This window comes from Ornithorhynchus anatinus, chromosome 13 (assembly GCF_004115215.2).
Source record: "Ornithorhynchus anatinus isolate Pmale09 chromosome 13, mOrnAna1.pri.v4, whole genome shotgun sequence".
Taxonomy (NCBI): domain Eukaryota; kingdom Metazoa; phylum Chordata; class Mammalia; order Monotremata; family Ornithorhynchidae; genus Ornithorhynchus; species Ornithorhynchus anatinus.
Window position 1 is genome coordinate 38,673,450 of NC_041740.1, and position 24,344 is coordinate 38,697,793.

The 24,344-nt window shown below is 52.5% G+C and overlaps 2 protein-coding genes across 2 annotated transcripts; one reads left to right on the forward strand and one right to left on the reverse strand.

Annotated features, from left to right (window-relative positions):
• Positions 1-9,439: 9,439 nt before the first annotated feature.
• PSMB5 (proteasome 20S subunit beta 5) lies at positions 9,440-15,623 on the reverse strand. Its single transcript, XM_001509447.5, has 3 exons — positions 15,388-15,623; positions 12,925-13,231; positions 9,440-9,901 (listed from the first exon to the last, which is right to left on the reverse strand). Exons 1-3 carry the CDS (start codon positions 15,583-15,585, stop codon positions 9,615-9,617), a joined length of 792 nt encoding a protein of 263 aa, XP_001509497.1. The 5' UTR covers positions 15,586-15,623; the 3' UTR covers positions 9,440-9,614.
• Positions 15,624-18,942: 3,319 nt separating this feature from the next.
• PSMB11 (proteasome subunit beta 11) lies at positions 18,943-19,830 on the forward strand. The gene has a single exon (XM_001519195.1). It carries the CDS (start codon positions 18,943-18,945, stop codon positions 19,828-19,830), a length of 888 nt encoding a protein of 295 aa, XP_001519245.1.
• Positions 19,831-24,344: the final 4,514 nt, after the last annotated feature.

The following is a 24,344-nucleotide window of genomic DNA, read 5'->3' on the forward strand; positions in this document are numbered from 1 at the left end:
GATTAAGACTGTGAGCCCCACGTGGGACAACCTGATTCCCCTGTGTCTACCCCAGCGCTTAGAACAGTGCTCTGCACATAGTAAGCGCTTAACAAATACCAACATTATTATTATTATTATTATAACATCATGTGTGTTTGCATCAACTGGTAGAAGCTCCTTTCGGATCAACTGACCCCAGACCATTTTGAGGGTGGGGTGGTGAACTCCTGACCCTCCTTCCACTTGCTCCCAGCTTCTCCCAGATCTCTCTGAACCCAGACCCCACTTCCAAGCCAACTGTTCTTGATTTTTTTGAGATCTTAGGCCAATGCTTCTGAATGCCTTAACTTTTCACACTAATAAGTGGGGATATAATTCCTGTTCTCCCTTCCCCTTGACAAAGCACTTAGTACAGTGCTCTCCACACAATAAGCGCTCAATAAATACAACTGAATGATTGAATGACTGTGAGCCCCATATCGGACAGGCACTTTGTCCAACTTGCTTATCTTCTATCTACCCCAGTGCTTGGCACATAGTAAGTGCTTAACAAATACCATACTATTATTATTGTTAATAATAAGAGGGTATCCATCCTTGGGTAAGGAATCAATCCTCCACTTATAACATCATTTCTAGTAGAAAATTAGTTCCAATTTATGCTAACTGAATTCCTTAGAATGATGTCCTAAGTTCAGGTGGCCAGGTTTGCTTTGTTGGACTGTCCAAGCCCCTGTTCTTACAAATCTAGTTTCCCATTCAAAGGCCCAATACCACAACCCTAACTTTCACGATTTATATGTTTGTGGATTGTTATTATTATTATTATTATTATGGCATTTGTTAAGTGCTATGTGCCAAGCGCTGTTCTAAGCACTGGGAGAGACACAAGGTAATCAGGTTGTCCCACGAGGGGCTCACAGTCTGAATCCCCATTTTACAGATGAGGTGACTGAGGTACAGAGAAGTTAAGTGACTTGCCCAAGGTCACAGCAGACAAGTGGCAGAGCCGGGATTAGAACACACAACCTCTGACTCTTGAGCCCGTGCTCTTGCCACTAGGCCATGCTGCTTTCCCACTGTCTCCCCATTAGAGTATAAACTCCTAGAGGGCAGGGACTGTGCCACTTCTGTCTGTTGTCCTTTTCCAAGTGTTTAGTATAGGGCGTACATCCAGTGGGTATTCAAAAAATATCAATACGACTCCTATTAACAGGACTCCCATTCTAGTGGCTTTTTAAAAGATGCATTCAGCCTTAAACTAGAACTTAAAATTCCAGTGGCATTAACTCTTTTACTATCCCTCAGTATGTTTTTCTCAACTTTTCACAACACAGCTGGCTGCAGGATGAGATATGCATGGTGCGGTCTACATGTGGGTGCTCAGTAAATATTAACAGAAGCTATGCAAGGAAATCCAAATTCTGTGAACAAAAGCGTTAAGAGTAACAGCACTGCTTGGATGGAGAGATGGCAAAATCGACACCTTGCGGTTCTATTTGCCAGTCTTTCTCTTTTCGGGGGAGACAAATAGATGTTGCTTGTTGTTTTGAGACACACAATTAATCAAACCTACAGGAGGATGAGTTTTACCATCATTCTGGTGTCAGGGAGAAACAGGACAGGAAGACACAGGAAGGGGCCCCAATATAAGACTCCACGGGACACATTTTAATTATAGCGCTATGACAGCAGAAGCCACAGTTAAAGATGCCAATTCATTTATTTTTTTGAGCTTCATTGTTTCTCCATTACACGGCTTTAAAAATACTCCTTTAGCCTTGAACTTTCAGGCTAAGGCCAGATTAGTGCTGCAAGATGCATTTTGGGGGGAAGTTTGCACAAAGCTCAGGGAAGAATAAGAAGAAAAATACACATTTTCCACATTAAAATTTCAGAGGTTTCGCAGCAAAAAAAATCCAGTCATCTTTAAACAGACTCACAGTGGGGGAAGAGCTGCTTAGCTGCCTTTGAATAAACCTGATTTCTTCGTTTTTAAACTGCTTCCGTTCAACAGCATTCCCAACCAGCAAAGGGCAGATTCCCTGGGAGTGACCCAGGTAACAGCCTGACAGCTGTAATAATAATTAATAACTGTGCTATTTGTTAAGCACTTACTATGTGTCAGGCATTCCTAATGCTGGGGTAGATACAAAGTCACTGGATTGGACACAGTCCCTCCCCCACAGAGGGCTCACAGACTTAATCCCCATTTAACAGATGAGGTAACTGAGGCGCAGAGAAGTGAAGTGACTTGCCCAAGGTCACACAGCAGAGAAGTGGCAGAGGCAGGACTAGAACCTGACTCCCAGGCCCATGCTCTATCCACTAGGCCACACCGAGAAGTTCAAGACAAATGGGAAAGAGAAATCCCACAGCTCATTGAAAATGCTGGGATTATCTGGTCCCGGAGACAATGGCGGAGAGGGCAACGGAGAATTGCAATCAGAATGGGGAGGAGGAGGAGGAGACGGACATAGTGATGCTTTGGGGGATGTCTTTGAAAAGAGGGTAGTTACCCATTTGTACAAGTATATTTATATGGGGGCAGGCGATGGACCACATTCATTCATTGTCCTATTTATTGAGCACTTACTGTGGGCAGAGCACTGCGCTCAGCACTTAGTACAATGGTCTGCACCCAGGAGACACCCAATTACTAATAAGACTGAACTGTGGCACTTACTAAGTGCTTACTGTGTGCCACGTTTAAAGGACTTTAAAAGCACTCAATCACCTTGCCCTCACCTCATTACTCTCCTACTACAACCCAGCCCGCACACTTTGCTCCTCTAATGCCACTCTACTCACCACTGTACCTCAATCTCATCTATCTCACCGCTGACTACTTGCTCACGTCCTGGCTCTGGCCTGGAATGCCCTTCCTCTTCATATCTGACAGAAAATGACTCTCCCCATCTTCAAAGGCTTACTGAAGGCACTTCTCCTTCGAGAGGCCTTCCCTGATTATGCCCTCATGTCCTCTTTTCCCACTCCCTTCTGCTTTGCCTTTAATAATAATAATAATAATAATGTTGGTATTTGTTAAGCGCTTACTATGTGCAGAGCATTGTTCTAAGCGCTGGGGTAGACACAGGGGAATCAGGTTGTCCCACGTGGGGCTCACAGTCTTAATCCCCGTTTTACAGATGAGGTAACTGAGGCACAGAGAAGTTAAGTGACTTGCCCACAGTCACAGAGCTGACAAGTGGCAGAGCTGGGATTCGAACTCATGACCTCTGACTCCAAAGCCCATGCTCTTTCCACTGAGCCACGCTGCCAACATCTCCACAGAATTTACGTACACATCCATATCTATTTATTTATATTAGCATCTGTCTCCCCCTCTAGACTGTAAGCTCGTTGTGGGCAGGGAATGTGTCTGTTATACAGTTCTGTTGTACTCCCCCAAGCACTTAGCACAGTGCCCTGAACACAGTAAGCACTCACTAAATACGACAGACTGATTGCCAAGCACTGTTCTAAGAGCTGGAGTAGATACAAGCTAATCAGGTTGGACACGGTCCCAATCCCTCACAGGGCTCTCAGTCTAAGTGGTAAGGAGAGTCGGTATTGAATCCCCATTTGCAGTTGAGGAAACTGCGGCCCAGAGAAGTTAACTGACTTGACCAAGGTCACACAGCAGACAAGTGGCAGAGAAAATATTAGAACCCAGATCCTTTAACTCCCAGGCCTGTTTTCTTTCCACTGAACCACCCTAGTACTACTGAATAACTGATTAATCAAGAGTTGAAGAGTACCATCTTAGGGCTGGTGTTCTTCCACATACTAAAAGACTTTTCCTGTAAATCCCTCTGCATTACAAAATCCCTTATGAAGTCCAGGAAAGGATTTAGAGCTGAGTTGCTCTTCTATTTAAACTCCTGAATCACCCAGGAGGAACAACTGCCTACTAGGCACAGTTAAGTGGTAGGAAAGACAGTCAGAAGACACCTCAGACCCCCTTTCTAATAATGGTAAATAATGGCATTTGTCAAGCACTTACTATGTGCCAGGCACAGTACTTAGCACCGAGATGGATACAAGATAATCAGATTGGATGAAGTCTCCGTCCCTCACGGGGTCTGAAGATCAAGTAGGAGGGAGAACAGGTACGTTTACATTTTACGGCACCATTTTAAGGGCAGTAACCAGTTAAGTGGTTTGCTGGCAGAGGCAGGATTAGAATTCAAGTCCTCTGACTCCCAGGCCCAGCTCTTTCCCCTAGGCCACGCTCCCCCCACCCCTCCAAGTCCTCTGGCCCCTATGGGGGGAATAAAGACCGAAGGTGTTAGGTTCTTGTTATGTTTAACTGGAGAAACGATCTCTCTCATCTCTCTCAGGGGTAGTGTGTTTCACTGCCTATTAGCTTCTGGCCCCCTCTGCCTCCCCCTTCCTCTCTCCATCTGTCCATCACCGTCCCTCTCATTTTCCTCTCTCCCTCGCCGACTCCCCTTCCAGAGTCCGACTTTCAGCCGCTTCCATCCGTCTTCCTAATCTCCATCTCATCCTCACCGACCCTGTTCCTTCCTCCTTTTCTATCAGGCTCCGTTCCCTGTCTGAATCTCCCCTCCTCTTCATTTGTCTCAGCCTCGCTTCCACCCATCTGTGTTTCTCTCTAAGATCTGCTTTCCCGGTGCCCCGCAGCTGGCAATAACCTTTCCTGCCTACATTAAAGTCCGTAAACTGCACTTGCTTTACAGATTGATTTTTATTTAAATTCCCCAGGAAGACAAGTGTTATTGAAGAGGGAAAGTTTTATCAAATATCCAAGAGGAAAAAAGAGAAAGGGGGGGCAATGGGGAAAGAGGAACCTAAGCCCAAGGGAAGGAAATGAATAATAATTGTGGTACTTGTTAAGCACTTATTATGTTCCAGGCATGTTCTAAGCACTGGGGTAGATATAAAATAATCGGGTTGGACACAGTCCCGTCCCACATCTTAATCCCCATTTTACAGAGGAGGGAATTGAGGCACAGAGAAGTTAAGTGGCTTGGTCACACAGCTGACAAGCAGTGGAGCCAGGATTAGAACCCAGGTCCTTCTGACTCCCAGACCCCGTGCTCTTTCCTCTAGGCCACCCTCCTTCCGCTCCAAGGCAGGAGGTCTAAAAGGAGAGAGATTTGGACCCAAAAGATCCAATCTGAAAGATGTCAGAGGGTGACATCTAGGGGGAAGAGCAGCATCCCATGGCAGGTTGGCCTGGGATGCCATGGGTTAAGCACCGATTTGTAATGGGCACTGACGTGAAGCCAGCGTGGGTGGATTGTTTCTGCCTGTCTGGCCAACAACCCAACTGTAGCCATTAGAGAGACAGCCTCAACCAGACCAGTCTCCTCCCAACCCCTGTCCGCGACCCGATGCCTACAGGGAAGTGGCTAGGCAGGGATCGGGGAGGGAGAGAGGGTTTTGGACAGTGTGAGTTGTAGGGGGGTAAAGGGGAGACGTTGTCGGGAGAGAGATGGAGGATGGAGAGGAGCCCAAGTAGGGGGAGGATCCCGGACCAGGATAGCAGCACCTAAATTGATCCAGTGTGCATTTTTAGTGCACAGTCCTCCCTCCTCCGACATAATTAAACCTTTCCCAAAACACTCCTGCTTCCTGAAAGGAGAAAAAGAAAGAGAAAGGGTGGGGAGGCACAAAAAATGTGCAAAGAAAGAAGACAGGTCTTGTCCACACCTCCCAGCTGGAGTAAGTGTCTAATCCTTTGCAGAGAGTCTCCCTTCCATCTCTCCATCAAAAAGCCAGATTGTCCTGCTCCATCCCGGGGTTCGGCCCTTTTCTACTCTTCCTTCGCCAAAAGATTTTCCCCAGTCAAGTGCTCACCTTCCCCCACCCACGGAGCAATCCTAGCTCTCCCTCCGTCCCCTTCCCTTTATTCCCCATCAATCAACGGTATTCACTGTGCACTATGTGCGGAGCATGATACTAAGCACTTGGAGAGTAGAGTAGACACCTTCCCTGCCCACAAGGAATCTACAGTCTAGAGTGGGAGACATACGTACAGGTAAGTTATGTACAGAAAAGATAACAGATACGTACTGCGTATAAGGGCTGTAGGACTAAGGGAGGGGTGACTATCAAGTACGGTGCCTTGTGCATATAGTAAGGGCTTAACAAATGCCATCATTATTATCATTACTGACCCAAGTACATAGGTGATGCTGAAGCGAGAGGGAGTAGTGGAAATGAAGGACTAGTTGGGAAGGCTTCTTCGAGGTGTGACTCCCCCAACAGAGACACAACCTTCCACTTGCCGGGTTTACGTCTCCCACGTTGGAGTGGAAATTCCTTGCAGATGAGGGAACCGAGGCCCAGAGAAGTTAAGTGACTCGACCAAGGTCACCCAGCAGACAAGTGGCAGAGCCGGGATTAGAACCCAGGACCTTCCGACTCCCAGACCCGTGTTCTTTCCAGTAGGCCGCACCGAGTGCTCCACGTCAGGAAATCTAAAAGGACTTCCTTGTGGGACGGGAGCAGAACTTGAGCAGCTGTTGAACATTTCCCCGTGTTTAGTACAGCACATTGTATTCATCGGTAGGTGCTCAAAAAATGCCGGTAACAGTAAAATGTCACTGTTACGATCATCACCATTCCTAGGTGGTTTTGACAATTTCTTGTCTGTCACTAGTTTCCCCTCTCCCTTTTTATTATTAGATTGTGATTCCCCTAGAGGGACAGGGCCATGGTCTAATTCCCACTTGCAAATTAATGGTCTCATTCCCACTTTCCCAGTATTTAATCCAGTGCTCTTGCACACAATAAAGCGCTCAATAAATACTACTGATTGAAGGCATGTCAGGAACCTTTCTGCTTTTGCCTAAAGAGCAAACACCTCAAAACTATTAGCCTTCAATGCTCATCTAGTGTGCGAGCGGGTCCCTAGCTCTTAACACACACACACACACACACACACACCCTACCCTGTCCTACCAGTCAATCAAATTTACTGAGTGCTTACTGTGTGCAGAATACTGTTCTAAGCACTTGGGAGAGTACACTATAACGGAAACTGTAAGCTCACAATGAGGTTACAGTCTAAAGAGGGAGACGGACATTGATATAAATGAATAAAATTATAGATAGGTGCATAAGCGCTGTGAGGAGGGGGGAATGAATAAAGCAGCATTGCTTAGTGGAAAGAGCACGGGCTTGAGAGTCAGAGGTCATGGGTTCTAATCCCGGCTCTGCCATTTACTGGTTGTGTGACTTTGGGCAAGCCACTTAACTTGTGCCTCCAATACCCCATTTGTAAAATGGGAATTAAGACTGTGAGCCCCATGTGAGACACCCTGATTACTTTGTATCTATCCCTGTGCTTAGGACAGTGCTTGGCACATAGTAAGCACTTAAATACCATCATTATTATTATAAAGGGAGCAAGTCAGGGCGACACAGAAGGGTGGGGAAGAAGTGGAAATGCGGGCTTAGTCAGGGAAGGCCTCCATCCTTTCCAAACTCCTCACTTCCCCAACACCCCAACCCTCCTCCTGCAGAGCACCAGGCTCTCTACCTAAATCGGATTGACCATCACCCACCCGAAGAGTTGGCATTATTGAGCCGTCGGAGGAGGGGAATTTGTCAGCCGTCACTCGCGGAGCCCCGGCCCCGAATCCGCCTAGGAACGGCCGGGAGGAATTAATCTTCCAGCTATTTAAGGCAATTTCTTTTCCATCATCCTTTGTCAAGAGGGCCATGCTGGGAAATGAAGCTGATGGAGTCCCTCAACAAGCTGTGCTCTGCTCTGCTGATGTGCGGTCACCCTCAGGCGGCCAGCCGGCCAGCACCACCAAAATCCCCCTCCCGTCCGCAATTGCGAGCCCTCCCTGCGGTCACACCCGGACCTGGGCTGGCCCGTGCATCCATCGGTATTTATTGAATGCCCCCGTGTGCACAGCACCGTACTGGGCACCCCCACTGTACGCATGGTCCTGTACTGCGTACTTTGGAGGCAAGATTTTTTTTTTAATGATACTGGTTAGCGTTTACTACGTACCAGACATTATGCTAAGCACCGGGGTAGATACAAGATAATCAGGTTGGACATGGTCCCTGTCCCACATGGGGCTCCCGGTCTTAACCCCCATTTTACAGAAGAGGTAACAGAGGCACAGAGAAGATGACATGCCCAAGGTGCCACAGCAGACAAGTGGCAGAGCCTGAATTAGAACCCAGGTTCTTCTGACTCCCAGGCCCATGCGCTATCCCTAGACAATACGATCGCCTCCCCTCCAGAAGCTTAGAGTCTATATGCTTCCACCAGGAGCCCGTCCCCTTGACGCTTCCCTCCAAACCCACGACTGCATCAGAAACCAGTCACCCAGAGGACAAGCAGCAGAGCTGGGATTAAAACCCACGACCTTCTGACTCCCGGGCCTATGCTCTTATCTACTACACCGTGCTGCGTAGCGTGCGGGGTACCGTCCTAAGCGCTTGGCTCTCCAGGTGGATCTGCAGAACCGGGGCCCAAGCCCTGCTCGGTTGGCCATTCGTCCCTGCCGTGCCGAATCCAGGTCCAGATCGGGCCCATCTTGAAGCTCCCCGGCTGTCGGGGACTCGCCAAGACAAATCTCCCTCCGGGCCAGGGTCGTTTGTTTCTCCGATCTCGCTAATTCCCAATTTCCCTGCCTTTGACAAATGCAATTAACAAGCCTCGATCGGTTCCCGGCGGATAGCCCTCATCAATCAATAGCGACTGCAAGAGGCGGTGGAGAGGGGAGGAGCTGGGGGGGGGGGGATGACCAACCCCCAGCCCCCAGGCTGCCCCTTCCCAGCCTGCCCCCACGCCCCCAGGCTGCCCCTTGTCCCCGGCCACCGTCTTCACCCTCGGTCGAGCTGGACCGGCCTTGGGTCCGACTGGGGGCATCCGCCCCCTCTTCTCCCGCTTTCAGTGGTTTCTCCCTTTAAACCACCTCCCCCGTCTCACCCCGTGTCTTCTCCCCAACAGAAGGCATTGCCATCTGCTGCCACCCTTGCTCGGGGACCCCCTCGGCGCTTGGGGCAATAAATCAGCCCAGTCTCTGCTCGGCAGGGGCCCCCTGCCCGGAACAACGCACCGCGGTGACAGCTCTCGGCCACAGCTGGTCTCCCCCGTCCCTCTACCACCCCCCAATCTAGGCAGGGCACCGGCCTCGTCCCCCACATAAACAGCCACCGCCTTCTCGCCGGCGTCTGCCTGGTCCGGCCTCTTGGTGCATCTTTCCACCTCATCAACTCTTCTTCCCCTGGCGAGGTACCACGTCCACCGTCTTTCCCCTCCCCCAGCACCCCCTCAGCCTGCCTGCCTCTCTCCCTCCTTTGTATTAGCCTCATGAACGGGACGTAATGTATTCACTAGACAGTCTTCACGCCACTGTTTCCTGTAATTACTGACGTCTCCCTCCCTGGCTCCTGCCTCATCTGACTGTGAGAGTTCTTGGAGGAGAGTTGGCTCGGACAAAGAGACGTGACACGGGGCTGGGGTTTGGTTGTATAATGTTAACATCTGAGGAAGTTAAAAAAAAAAACAAACACAAAAATAAAAGACCAGAAACATCGCCCCTGCAGCAGCTCAGCGGCCCTCCATCGGACCCACCTCCTTCCCCCCGACCCACTCCCCCGCAGAGCGAGGGCTGGGGCAGATCCCCCTCCCCTCAGTCGATGACTCCCTGATACTTGTCGTGCAGGTCGGCCACGTTCTCGCTGGACACGCGGATCCAGCCGTCCTCCCGGACGTGGTAGAGGTTGACCACCCCGCCCGAATAGGCGTCGCGGTAGGTGGCCTGGTAGATGGCTCGCCGGGCCAGGTCGTAGGCCGCCTCCACCTCCAGGTCGTGGGAGTAGCCCCGGTCCATGATCCCGTAGGCATAGACGGAACCGGAGCCCACGGAGAAGGTGACGCCGGAGACCCGGTTCCCTTCACTGTCCACGTAGTACAGGCCTGGGTCGGACGAGGGGAGAGTTAGCGGGCCACGGACCTCCTTAACGTCGATTCACCCCCTTTCCCGGGACAGAACTTCCGAAGGGTCAATGGAAACAATAGGGAGCGATCGAGGTCCCAAACCATCTGGGGAGGATGTCCAAGAGATTCCGACCCAATCCACGAAATTCTCCCTCTCTACTGGGATGGCTTGGTTCGCTGTCCACAATGCCCTCCCTTGTTCGCTCCTGCTTAGCCTAGTCACCCTCCATCACACACTCGCCCCAACCGCACTCTCTAGTCTTCTCCACCCCCCATCACACTCCATTTGTCTTCTAACTGTACTCTTTGTTAAACACTGCTCTAAGCGCTGGGGTAGATACAAGTTGCTCAGGGTGGACACAGTTATCGTCCCATATGGGGCTCACAGTCCCCGTCCTACATGGAGCTGACAGTCTAAGTAGGAAGGAGAACAGATAATGAATCCCCATTTTACAGCCGAGGAAACTGAAGCACAAAGACATTAACTGACTTGGCCCAGGAGACCCAGCAGGCAAGGGGTGGAGTCGGAATTAGAACCCAGATCCTCCAACTCCCAGGCTTGTGTTCTGTCCACTAGGCCACCCTGTTCTCTTATCCAGGGTATCAATCGACTGGGGTCCCGGAAAGTCATTATGGGATGTAGACCATCAATTAGGTCATTTCATCCAAGGAGGGTTCCTATCCCAGAACTCCCTCACTCAACTGTCAACTCCTTGAGAGCACGGTCTTGGGAGTCAGCGGACGTGGGTTCTAATCCCAGCTCCACCACTTGTCTCCTGTGTGACCTTGGGCAAGCCACTTCACTTCTCTGTGCCTCAGTTCCCTCATCTGTAAAACGGGGATTTAGACTGTGAGCCCCACATAGGACAACCTGACTACCTTGTATCTACCCCAGTGCTTAGAATGGTGCTTGGCACACTATAAGTGCTTAACAAATACCATAATAATAATAATTATTATTATTATTAGGGACTATGTCTACTAGCCTCTATACTCTCCAAGTGCTTAGTACAGTCCTCCATACATAGTAGACATCGAATAAATACTAGTCATTGATTGAGTCTCTCACACAGTCACAAGTTAATATAGCATGTCAATCAAGCTCCTGGCAGGTGGACAATGAAGCCACTCAAGACAAGCTGGTGTCTATCTCCTCCTGCCCTCCCCCCGACCCCCACACCTTCAAAGTCCTTCTAGGTCCAACCCTCAGTTCCCGGTGACTATTCCAGGGAATTCCCACCCCAGCCACTGGGAAATCCACATCTGACCCAACACTCTCCTACTTTAATTTAATCCCACTTCCTCTGCAGCCCCATCAAGTTTCTGAAAGATTTTTTAAGAGGTCAGATAAGTTCCTCCTTAGACTGAAGGAGGAAAAAATAAACAAATTGGGTTATTCAGCCTAGAGAAGAGAATGTGGTCTCTCGAGTGTGGAGATTATCAATCCATCAGTGGCATTTATTGACTGCTCACTGTGTGCAGAGCACCGTACTAAGCACTGGGAGAGTAAAACAGAGTTGGTAGAGATGTTCCTTGCCCATTCTAGAGGGGGGAGACAGACAATAATGCAGATAAATAAGTAACGAATATGTACATAAGTGCTGTGGGACTGAGATTAGGATGAATATCATGTGCTTAAAGCATACAGATCTTAAATGCATAGGTGATGCAGAAGACAGAAGTAGGGGAAAATGAGGGCTTAGTTGGGAAAGGCCTCTTGGAGGAGATGTGGTTTTAATAAGATTTTGAAGGTGGATATATAATAATGTTGGTATTTGTTAAGCGCTTACTATGTGCCAAGCACTCTTCTAAGCGCTGGGGGAGATAAAGGGTAATCAGCTTGTCCCACGTGAGGCTCACAGTTAATCCCCATTTTACAGATGAGGTAACTGAGGCACAGAGAAGTGACTTGCCCACAGTCACACAGCTGACAAGTGGCAGAGCCGGTAGTCGAACCCATGACTTCTGACTCCGAAGCCCAGGCTCTTTCCACTAAGCCACGCTGCTTTCCCATATATGAAGAGGAAGGGAGTTTTAAGTCAGAGGGCGGACATGGGTAAGGAGTCAGCGGCCAGACAGAAGAGACTGAGGAGGTAATAATCATAATAATAGTATCTGTAAAGAACTTACTATGTGCCAACCACCGTACTAACTGCTGGGGAAGATAGGAGATAATCAGGTCCCACAAGAGACAGCCCAAGTAGGAGAACAGGTATTGAATGCCCATTTTGCAAATGAGGGAACTGAGGCTTAAAAAAGTTAAGTGACTTGTCCAAGGTCTCACAGCAGGTACACGGCAGAACCGGCATTAGAACCCAGGTCCCGACTCCCAGGCCCATCCACTTTCCACCAGGACGGGCTGCTTCTCAGGTAGTAGGTAGGTCGGAGTCGGAAGAACAAAGAGGGCGGCCTGGGCTTTAACTGGAACTCAACAAGGTAAAACTGGACTAAATTGGAAAGTGGGGATTCTACACTGTTTAGTCCCTTATTGCTGGAAGGATGGACTTCGTTAATCCACTCAGGATTTATCCATAGATCCTAGCAAGGATTCAACCACCTCTGGGAACACCTGCAATTAGGTACTAACCTTTGTGTATCTGAAGTGTTTGAAAGGAGATAGAGACCAGCTAACCCTATCTTCACAGAAGTCAGAAAACGTAACGGCACTAGGAGGGAATTAAGTTAGAACTTCCAAACTCCACTTTCTCTGCGTGCGAACTCTAAGGAGGCTGTCTTCCCCCACTAGACAGTAGGGTCCTTGAAGGGAGGGACCACGTCTGCTCATTTTGCTATATTCTTCCAAGTGCTCAGTACAGTCCTCGGCACACAATGAGCATAGTTGATTGGCCCGGGTAGATGACGGATGGCTAGGTGGAGACGGTGGATGGACAAGGTGACCGCGGGTGGGGTCTTTCGGCCCGAATAAAGAGGATAGATCAGCCCGTCCCTCCCCTCCAAAGGCTCCTCCTGTCCCAGCCACCGAGGATGGGGGTATCACTCACCAGGCCCCCGCTTATCCCAGCCGCAGATCATGGTGCCCATGGACAGCCCCATGCCCTTGTACTGATAGACCATGTTGGCCAGGAGCTTGGAGGCGGCCGCCACGGAGATGCGCTCCTTGTTGCGCAGCTCGTAGATGCGGCACTGCCGGGCCAACAGGCGCTCCCAGAAGCTGCAGTCGGCCGCCCCGCCAGCCATGGTGCCCAGCAGGTAAGGGTTGATCTCGATCACCTTCTTCACCGTCTGGGAGGCGATGTAGGCCCCGGCTGTGGCACGTGAATCCACGGCTACAATCACGCCGTGCTGAAACTGCGAGGGCACAAATCAGAACCGGCGTGGTTTCTCTGCCACCGCCAGGCCCATATCCCACTCTGAACTCACACCTCCATCCCATCCCTCCACGGCTTCACTTCCCCTGACCAAGTGGCCCTCTGTCTTCCCTGACCTTTACACCACGGGGATTTGGGCTATCCTAAATTCTGTGGGATGAAGATTTTTTGGTTTTTTTTTAAGATAAAAATCATCCGACAAAAATCACTTCTTTTATAGTATTTCTTAAGCGTTTACTGTGTGCCAAGCACTGTACTAAGAGCTGTGGTAAATACAAGCTAGTCAGGTTAGATGTAGTCCCTGTCCCATATGGGGCTCACCGTCTTAACTCCCATTTTACAGATGAGGCAACTGAAGCACAGAAAAGTTAAGTGATTTGATCAAGGTCACACAGCAGACAAGTGGAAGCTCCTGAATTAGAACCCTGGTCCATCTGGCTCCCAGACCCAAGCTCTATCCACTAGCCCACACTGCTTTTATACCTCACTTATTAAATAACATCCAGAATTCTTGCCACCTGATAGAAAGCTTCAAAGGAAGGTGGGGGCAAGAATTTACTGTTGAATGATGGAGTCCAGGGTTTCTCCCGACCGCCTTCCTTTTATTCAGAGTGAACTCCAGATGGGATGGGCCCTGTGTCCAACCGTATTTACCCCGGCGCTTGGACACCTACTAAGCGCTTAGCAAATACCACTATAATTATTATACTCTTTTCAGTAAGGACACCCAAACTGACCTTTACCCTTCCCCATAGCCCACAAGCAACTCTTTTAGTTAGACACAGGCCCCTCCCAACAGCCACTCCCTTGCTCTGTGACTTTAGCTAAGTACATAACCTCTCTGTGCCTCAGTTTCCTCATCTGTAAATGGGTATTCAATACCTCATTTCCTTCCCTTTTAGACTGTGAGCCCCCCATAAAGCGGGGCCTGCGCCTGACTTGTCTTTTATCCACCCTAATGCTTAGCAGAGAGTAAGTGCTTAACAAACGCCACAGTTATTATTAGCATTCGAGCCTTTCCCCACCAAACCTCCCCGGGGCCTTCCTCTCCAGTCCCCACAGTTGCCTCCTCTCATGGCGGAGCAATAATTCTAATGCTAATAATTCTAATAATTCGAGAAGCAGCGAGGCTCAGTGGAAAGAGGTCGGGCTTGGGAGTCGGAGGTCATGGGTTCGAATCCTGGCTCTGCCACTTGTCAGCTGTATGACTGTGGGCAAGTCACTTCACTTCTCTGTGCGCAAGTCACTTCACTTCTCTGTGTCTCAGTTCCCTCATCTGTAAAATGGGGGTTAAGACTGTGAGCCTCACGTAGGACAACCTAATGACCCTGTATCTATCCCAGCGCTTAGAATAGTGCTCTGCACATAGTAAGCGCTTAACAAACACCAACATCATTATTATTATTATTGCCCCAGCGCTTAGAATAGTGCTTGGAATACTGAAGCAGCGTGGCGCAGTGGAAAGAGCACGGGCTTTGGAGTCAGGGCTCATGAGTTCGAATCCCAGCTCTGCCACTTGTCAGCTGTGTGACTGTGGGCAAGTCACTTAACTTCTCTGTGACTCAGTTCCCTCATCTGTAAAATGGGGATTAAGACTTGAGCCCCACGTGGGACAACCTGATTCCCCTGTGTTTACCCCAGCGCTTAGAACAGTGCTCTGCACATAGTAAGCGCTTAACAAATACCAACATTATTATTATTATTGCTTTGCATATAGTATGCGCTTAACACATACCAACATTATTATTAATGGCATCTGCTAAATGCTTACTCTGTGTCAAGCACTGCTCTGAGCGCTGGGAGAAGATGCAAGCTAACCGGGTGGGCCAGAGTCCGTGTCCCACACGGCACTCCGGGCAGTCATCCCTATTTTGGAGAGGAGGTAACTGAGGCAGAGAAGTTAGGGGACTTGTCCAAGGTCACACAACCAAAAGGTGGCGGAGTCAATCTTGGAACCCCGGTCCTTCTGACTCCCGGGCCCGGGCTCAACCGACTAGGCCAAGCTCATGCCAAGCCGACCCCCCACTCCGCCTAGATCAAGCCCTCGCCGCCCCCTCCCGGGGCAGGACTAGGAAGGGGGACCCCAGGGAGGTTTTGGGGGTCACGGGGCGGTGGCCGCGCGGTCGAGCTGGGCACCTTAAAGGCCAGGGTGGTGGTTCCGTGGAGCAGCTCAATGCCCGGCTCCTCCGCGGCGGCCCAGCTGGGGGCGGCCAGGCTCAGCCCATCCCCCTCCTTGTCCGGACCCAGATCCAGGAACTCGGAGCGACCGCCGAGCCCGAAGAAGCCCAGCCCGTTCACCGGCAAAGGCCTCTCCAACACACTGGCCAGCGCCATGCCTGCACAGGGAAAACGGAAGACGCCCGGCAGCTTCACCTATATAGAAGCGGGCGGCCATCTTGGCTGAGGGCGGCCTGGCGAGGCCCCCGAGGCCCCGGCTTCGCTTCCTATCAAATCAACGGCCCCCGGCGGCCATCTTAACTACGGGCAGCCTCTTTGCGACCTTCAACCGGGGAGAAGGGCCATCTTAACTAAGGGCAAGGATGACTCCGGCTTCTCCACCCAACCCCTCACCCCTTCTGAAATCCCGAAAGGGATTTGACCACCGACTGGTTTCGGGGAAAAGCGTTCAAGCTCCCAGGAGATCATCAGATTAACAAATACCAACATTATTGTCAGAAAGCGGGGCCATAGTGCTCGGGGCGGGAGGCTTGGCTCGGTTGCTTGGGAAACGGCGGCCATCTTGGGGCCTTCTTCACCATGACTGGCTGAAAAGCGGCTTTGACTGAGAGGGAGAGCAATGGTCCCCTCCTTTTCCCGGCCTCTGCCCGCTCGTTCTAGGACCCTCGCCTACCCTGTTTCTATTTTAGGAAAGGGCAACTCCCGATCTCTCACCAAAAGTGTTCTTATGAAGCCGTTTTTCTAAAACCCGCCGTCGCCTCCCGGTTATCCGTGGCCGGATCCGGGGAGAGGGCAGATAAAAGGAGGCCGTGGATAATCCAGATATTACGCTTTAACCGTTGGGGTCATCATCAGTGGCATTGAATAATAATGTTGGTATTTGTTAAGCGCTTACTATGTGCCAAGCACTGTTCTAAGTGCTGGGGTAGGTACAAGGTGATCAAGTTGTCCCATGTGGGACTCACAGTCTTCAACTCCATTTTACAGATGAGGGAACGGAGGCACAGAGAAGTGAAGTGACTTGCCCAAGGTCCCACAGCTGACAAGTGGCGGAGCCAGGATTAGAACCCAAGACCTCTGACTCCCAAGCCTGGGCTCTTTCCACTGAGCCACGCTGCTTCTCTCTTACTAGGGGCAGAGCATTTGGGTGAGTACAGTACCACAGGGTCAATCAGTTAACAGAACTGCTGGCAAATTAAGCGCTTAGTACCGTGCTTTGCACCCAACAAGTGCTCAACAAATACAATTGAATGAGATTGCAGGACTGGCTGATTTGAGTTTTACCTCATTTTACCAGACCAGGCCCAGGTTAACTCAAATACTTGGAGTTAAGCGATAAAGTGATGAAGCCGGAATAAAAGCCGGCATCCCTACATTTGGAAGGGTTGACTGGCTGAAACCTGTGAAGAATATTTAGGATTTTAACGTTTTCTTTTCCTCATCTTCCTCTTCCCATCACCCCCCCACTTTTGCTTTGCCCGTATTTCTGTGGCTGACGTGACCTGCGTCCTCCTGTGTCCCTAAGCATTAAGCATGTGGTTACCCACACCCACCTCTACCTCCTAATGTACATATCTTTAAACGCTGTTGCTTCCCCCTCCTTGTAATCTAAGTGTCTATCTTCCCAGTTAGGTTTAAAGGGATCCCTCGAGGCCAGGGAACATGATTATTAATAATAATGATGATGGCATTTGTTAAGTGCTTACTATGTGTCCAGCACTGTACTGAGCACCAGGGTGGCTAGAAGTAAATCCAGTTGGACACAGTCTCTGTCCCATGTGGGGTTCAAAGTCTCAATCCCCATTTTAGAGATACGGTAACTGAGGCCCCAAGAAGTGAAGTGACTTGCTCCACTAGGCACCCGTGGCATTTCCTACGTGCTTACTTCGGGCCAAGCACTGTGCTAAGTGCTGGGATAAATACAACGTCATCAGATCACATTCGGTCCCTTTCCTGTGTGGGAAGTAAATGCTCTCAATAAATAAGATCGATCGATTGACCGTGTCCTTGTCTGGCTCCGTATTTAAAGAAGCTGCATGGCTTAGGGGCCAGAACACAAGAATGGGGAGCAAGACACAAAACATTCCCTTGGCCTGCCCCGTCCTATCGGTTGCCAGATTGTACATTCCAAGCGCTTAGTACAGTGCTCTGCACATAGTAAGTGCTCAATAAATGAATGAATGACAGCTCCACCGCCTAGTCTGTCCCTTGCATAGACTCATGGTGACCGGAGGGGGAGGTGGTTGGTTGCCAAAGCGTCCCAGGCAGCCGAGGGTGAAGATTGCCTGAAAGGACAGCGTCTCTCAGCTCGGCTGAGTCCTCCTGGGACACCCGATCCCCTCTCGGTGGGCCTACCGGGGGTGGACATGCTGGGGGGGGGAGCGTGGGGAGGAAAGATTGGCAGGCACCCTGAGGCCAGCGAGAAGCCCCCTGGGTTTTAATCCCAGCTCCGCCTCTTGTCTGCTGTGTGACCGTGGGTAAGTCGCTTCACGTCTCTGTGCCTCAGTTCCCTCATCTCTAAAATGTGAGCCCCAGGTGGAGTCTGGACTGTGTCCACCCTGATTAGCTTGTAAATACCCCTGCCCCCCCCCCCCATACCTTAGAATAGTGCCTGGCACACAGTAAGCGCTTAAGAAATACCATAAAAAAAAGGGGGCCCAGCAGAAAGATCACAGGCCTGGGAGTCGGAGGATCTGGGTTCTAATACCAACCTAGCCACTTGTCTGCTGGGTGACCTTGGGCAAGTCATTTAACTTCTCTGCGCCTTAGTTTCCTGATCTGTAAAATGGGGGTGAAATACAAATTCTCCCCTTAGTCTGTGGGCCTCAAGTGAGACAGGGACCGTGCCCAACCTAATTACTTTGTATCTAACTCAGTGCTTAGTACCGTGCTCGGTACATGGAAAGTGCTTATCAAAAGCCACAGTGATCATTATTAATTACTAATTATGGTATTTGTTAAGCGCTTTCTCTGTGCCAAGCCCGGAACTAAGCATGCGATAGATAGAAAAAAATCAAGTCCCACATGGGGCTCACAGTCTAAGGAGGAGGGAGAGCGGATATTGAATCTCCATTTTTCAGATGATGAAACTGAGGCCCAGAGAAGTGAAGTGATTTGCACAAGGTCACCCAGCAGGCGCGTAGTGGAGTTGGGCTTGGAACCCAGGTCCCTTCTAGAATGTAACCTCGTTGTGGGCAGGGAATGTGTCTGTTTATTGTTATACTGTATTCTCCCAAGTGCTTAGTAGAGCGTTCTGCACATGGTAAGCGTGTGATTGATTGACTGATCGAGTCTGACTCCCGGGCCTGTGCTCTTCCCACCGGGCCACACTACTCCTCCAGCCCTTGGTCTCCAGCTGGCCGCAGAGACCCTCCCTTCTCCTCCCTCGCTTCCCCACTCTGGCTGGGGTCCAGCTTCTCCCCTGCGTCCCCTCGTGTGCTCCTCCCCCGCCCCGCGGCTCTCCCTCGCCCATATAACCCGGCTGCCCTCCCTCCCGGCTCCGCTCGGCCCGGGATGGCTCTGCAGGGTGTGTGTGGCTGGCAGGACCCCGCCTCCGCCCGCCCCCGCCTCCCCGGGCCGGAGGAGGGCTGGGCCGTGCCCCCGGGGTGGGACCCGTCCTCCTTCCTGGGGACCCCGGGCTTGGACCTGGCCCACGGCACCACCACCCTGGCCTTCCGCTTCCGTCACGGGGTCATCGCGGCCGCCGACACCCGTTCCTCCTGCGGCCAGTACGTGGCCTGCCCGGCCTCCCTCAAGGTCATCCCCGTCCACCGGCACCTCCTGGGCACCACGTCGGGCACCTCGGCTGACTGCGCCGCCTGGTTCCGGGTGCTGCAGCGGGAGTTGCGGCTGCGGGCCCTGCGGGAGGGCCGGCTGCCCAGCGTGGCGGGGGCGGCCAGGCTCCTGGCGGGCATGCTGCACCGCTATCAGGGCCTGGACCTGTGCGTGGCCACCGTGCTGTGCGGCTGGGACCGCTCCGGCCCGGCCCTCTTCTATGTCTACAGCGACGGGACCCTGCTGCCTGGCACCGTCTTCTCGGTCGGCTCCGGCTCGCCCTACGCCTACGGCGTGCTGGACCGCGGCTACCGCTACGACATGGAGCCCCACGAGGCCTACGCCCTGGCCCGCCAGGCGGTGGCCCACGCCGCCCGCCGGGACGCCTACTCGGGGGGCTCGGTCGACCTCTATCACGTTCGGGAGAGCGGCTGGGAACACGTGTCCCGCCAAGATGCCTGCGTCCTGTACCGGGGGCTGCAGGAGACCCCGGGGCCGGCCCCTCCGGGCCCCGAGCCCCCACCCGCGGACGAGGCCGACCCAGGGGAAGGACCGCTTTCCACCCCCGGGAAGCCGGGGGAAGACCCGGGGGACCTGGGAGAGGAGGGGGCCCCGAGAGCCGATTAGGGGCTTGACCGGGGCCGGGATGAGATTGGGGAGGGGCCGGGAGGAGGTGGAGAGGAGGAGAGGGATGTAGGGGGAACCGCCCGAGGGAGAGAGCCAAGCCGACCCTTCCCTAGCCCAAACCTCATCCAGTTCAGCTTCCCCCAGCCAACGACCTCCTTCCTTCCCTCCATCAATTCCCAGTCCCCAATGCTCCTCCTGCCTTCACCCTGCTGTGAACTGTAGCACGGGCCTGGGAGTCAGAAGGACCAGGGGTCTAATTCTGGTTGCACCACTTGTCTGCCGTGTGACCTCGGGCAAGTCACTTCACTTCTCTGTGCCTCAGTGACCTCAACTGTAAAATGGGGATTAAGATTGTGAGCCCCATGAGGGACAGGGATGGTGTCCATCTTGATTAGCCTATATCTAACCCAAAGCTTAGTACAGTGACCGGCACACATAGTAAGTGCTTAACAGATACCATTAAAAAAAAATAATCCAGATGGCTGCTGTACTCAATCCCTTCCTTTCTTCTCTCCTTCTCTGGCCCTTCCCCCCCGCTTCCTCCCCTGACCCTCCCCAGCCATTTCCAGAGCGGTAGGGAGTCAATCAATTAATGGTATTTAGGGAAGGCCCATAGTGATCTCTGGGACAGGGACCGGCTATCCGCTCCTCGAGAACGTCCCCTCCCTTGAGCCCAATCAGGCAGAGAGTAAGTGGGGCTCAGGGTTTTGGGGAATCAACCCTGCTGTTGTCCCTGGAGAGTGCTCTGTTTCAGAATAAATCCAGAGGGACAGACCTGGCCTGTATCCTTGCTTTCCCTGTGAGACCCCTGACACCCGGGAGCTGGCTTTGGACACCGGCATCCCCTTCAGCCTCAGGCAGAAAGAGAGAGCTAGGATCTCAGAGGCCCAGAAGGGGCTGGAGGCAGGCATCTTGGACGCAGAGGTGTAGGGGGTTGGGGGCTCTGAGGAAGTGGTGGGAGAGGCTGGGGGTGGACGGCTTTGAGGAGGAAGCAGGAGGGGGGAGGGCTCTGAGATAATCCACTGAGTCCAAACGCCTGTTTTCCAGGGGGGTTGATGAAGGCCATTTCTCTCCCTCCACTCAAAACCTGAGTAGGGTTTAGGGGAGGGCTGGATGCCTGAGGACAAAAGGAGAGCAGTAGAGGTAGAGAGAACCTAGTGACCTAGGCTCACGTCCTGAGCCCAGCCCATGCCCAGAGCCCACCCACTCAGCCCTCCTCAAGCTTGGCCAGCTGGGGGGTTATGACAGCCTGGAGCCCCCGCCCGCCACGCCCCGAGGTGTGTATATTGGGCAAAACCAAGAACCAGCCTCGAACAGCATTGGTATTCAGGTGAGATGGGCCAGGAATCTCAGCTGAACCCCCTGGGCAATAAGCAACTGGAGCATCCCCAAAGCAAAGCAAGGTTGGTGCAGCCGGGGGAGACAAAACAGCAGCATCCTCCTTATGGGGTTTCAATATTGCAGTCTGATTTGGATTCAAAGTTTGGGCCTGTCTCTGTGTGATTGTGGGGGTGTGTGCATGCCCAAGACTGTAAATTTGAGTGTGGTGTGTGTGTGGCCAAGTGAGTGTGCTTGTATGCATGTTTGTGTGCATGAGCTGGCCAGTGTATGTTTCTGTAGGCTTGTGTAGTGTGTATTTGACAGCTGGTGTGTGTGCCTGAAGCAGCTTCTTAGAGGCGTAGAATCGAAGAGCCAGAGAGTGAGTGAGGGACAGGGAGATCCAGCTGTAGCTGGGAAGACTGGGAAATGGCGGGACAGTCTCCTGTCTTGGGGTTCCCAAATCAGCCTGCCCCCTCTGGACCCGGGGCCCTGCCAGAAATGGGGGGCCCAGGTGGGGCCTGGTGGGGTACACCCGGGAGGTGAGAGGGCAGGTCGTGCCTACCTCCTTCCCACCTCCATCTCCCTCCCCCTCATCTCTTTTCTAGGTTTGACCAGGACCACCCCCCAACCCCTCTCCGGATCCAGCTTCTAGCCCCAATCCCAGCAGGCAGTAGAAGGATGGGGAGGAAGGCCATCGATCAATCCATCGATCGATGGTATCTACTGAAGACTGGGTGCAGAGCACCTGCGGCAGAGCTGGTTGGGGGCTGAGGAGCTCGGGGGCGAGATGGGGGGTGAGATGGGGCAGAATCTGTGGGATGTGGGGGTTCCGCTGACCTCAGCCTCATTCCTGATACCTTGGCGACCCTCTTTCTCAGCCCTTCCCTCTCCTGCCCATTGCCACCCCCTGGTGAAGGGAGAAAGGGACTGGCTGACCGACCCACACCACCACCACCTCCCCTGGGCCCACCCTAACCTTAATGGGCCTTCCCAGCATCCTGGGATATTGAGTTACCAGCCCAGGCCCCCTCTCCCTCCCCCTCTTTGGCTGTTGTCCTCCACCATTTTGATCTCATCATCTTCTTCCCCTTCTTCATTGTTCTCCTCTCCGGTCTCCCAGACTACAGACTCCAAGGGTAGAGCCCTCCTCCCTCAGAGCCCTCCCAGCCCTAATCTATCCCCTCCTGGAGTGGCCTCCCCCACCAAAAAAAGTCCCAACCTCAAGGCACAGTCACCCCATCATCTGTGGTTAGTCGCAGGGATGGGGAAGGAAAGAGGTGGGTCCAGAGAAGAGGAAGAGAGGAAGATCGGGATGAGAGGCAAAGCAGAGATGAGGGAAACGGAAAGACAGCAGACAGAAACCGTGAATCCGAGGCAGAAAGGCTAAAGGAGAGAGAGGGAGACGGAAATAGACAGATACAGAATCAGTGAGACCGGAAAGTGGCAGAGACTCAGAGAGAATAAGAGAAAGTAACAGGTGGCGATGCAGAGCTGGACAAGCAGAGGTGGCAGGAAGGGAGACAGAGACCCGGACTCTGATTTTACAAAATAAAGTGTTTGTTTATTATGAAATTATGAAATTGGAGATGGAGGCCTCTCCCCCTCTCTCCTCTCTTTCCCCTTCCCTCCCCCCAATTCCCTCCCTGCTCCACCCTCCCCCTGCCCTCCAAACGGGGAAGACCCCCGAGGAGGGGGGGAGCCGGGGGCAGGCTGACTGGCTCCTCCTCTGGCTCCTCCAGAGGTGGGCCACGCCCATGGACCATGAACCATGACCCGTGGGGAGGTTTGACTTCCCAGACCCCAGGGGGTGCAGCCATGAGCTATGGATGGATACCATGCGGCAGGGGAGGGAGCTGCGGAGAAAGAAGAGAGGGGAATGGGTGGGGAGGGCGCGATCGATCGATAATATTTATTGAGCACCCCTTGGTGATTTAGCAAGCAGCTGCCCTCGAGGAATTTACAAGGTAACTGGGCTTAAATTTTCTTGTTCCTCCCTCTCCCCCAACCTCCTGCCCCACACCTTTTAAGGTCCCCTGCCCCACACCCCAAACCTTGCCTGGACGCTCCAGTAGCGGAGAAGGGGGAGGGGGCCGAGTGCCAGATGCTGCCAGATCAGCCGGGATACTGACCTGGGGCGAAGTGACCCCGCAGGCCAGCGGGCGGCGGTGGCTGGAGTTTTTCTTGTTCTCAAGATGGACAACAGAAAAAACCAAAAAGCTGTTAAAATCCGGTCCCAGGGACCTAGAGAAAACCAAGGGAGAGACAGAGAGAGAGAGAGGCATAGAGAAAGCAGAGCAGTCAGATTCAGAGAGATAAGGCGAGAGTCAGAAATAGAGTAAGGGAGAGGCAGGCGAAGAGATAGACAGGGCGACAGAGAGACGAGGGGACGGAGAGAGACCGTGAGAGAGGCAGAAAGGAGAGACGGGGTAAGGGAGGGACAAGAGTGGACAAAGAAAGAGACAGTCACAGAAAGGCAGAGGGGAGGGAGAGAGAGGCATTGGGAGAGACAGAGAGGCAAGAGGAGACGCACAAGAGAAGAGAGTCCCTAAGAGAGACAAGAGGAGAGAGTCCCCAAGAGGCAAGAGGAGAGAGCCAGACCCAAAGAGAGACAAGGGGAGGCAGCCAGTCTCAGAGGCAAGAGGACAGAGACAGTCCGAGACAGAGGCAAGAGGAGAGAGACGGTCCCAGAGAGAGACAGAGGGAGAGAGACAGTCCCAGAGAGAGGCAGGGGGAGGGAGACAGTCCCAGAGAGAGGCAAGAGGAGAGAGACGGTCCCAGAGAGTCAGGGGGAGAGAGACCATCCCAGAGAGAGGCAGGGAGAGAGGCCGTCCCAAAGAGGCAGGGGGAGGGAGACAGTAAAACATAGGGAGGAAAAGGGAGAGAGAGTTCCAGGGACAGGAAAGAGGAGAGAGACCGTCTCAGAGTCAAAAGGAGAGAGATTGTCCCATAGAGAGTCGGGGGAGGGTGACAGTCTCAGAGAGAGGCAAGGGGAGACAGTCCCCGAGTCAGGAGGAGGAGATGGTCCCAGAGAGGGGGAGGGAGGCAGGCAAAGGAAGAGGCATACAGTCCCAGAGAGAGACAGAGGGAGAGAGAGATGGTCCCAGAGAGAGACAGAGGGAGAGTGACAGTCCCAGAGAGAGAAGGAGGGAGAGAGACGGTCCCCGAGAGAGGGGGGGAGGGAGGCAGGCAAAGGA

What these genes read in the sequence shown, in the direction of transcription:
- PSMB11 (XM_001519195.1), top strand. Translation starts at nt 18,943, where the DNA reads ATGGCTCTGCAGGGTGTGTGTGGCTGGCAGGACCCCGCCTCCGCCCGC.
- PSMB5 (XM_001509447.5), bottom strand. Translation starts at nt 15,585, where the DNA reads ATGGCGCTGGCCAGTGTGTTGGAGAGGCCTTTGCCGGTGAACGGGCTG. An exon ending in CCACCACCCTGGCCTTTAAG is followed by an intron (nt 13,232 to 15,387) that starts GTGCCCAGCTCG and finishes GTGCCCTCGCAG; the next exon opens with TTTCAGCACGGCGTGATTGT. An exon ending in CTGGGATAAGCGGGGGCCTG is followed by an intron (nt 9,902 to 12,924) that starts GTGAGTGATACC and finishes CGTCCGACCCAG; the next exon opens with GCCTGTACTACGTGGACAGT.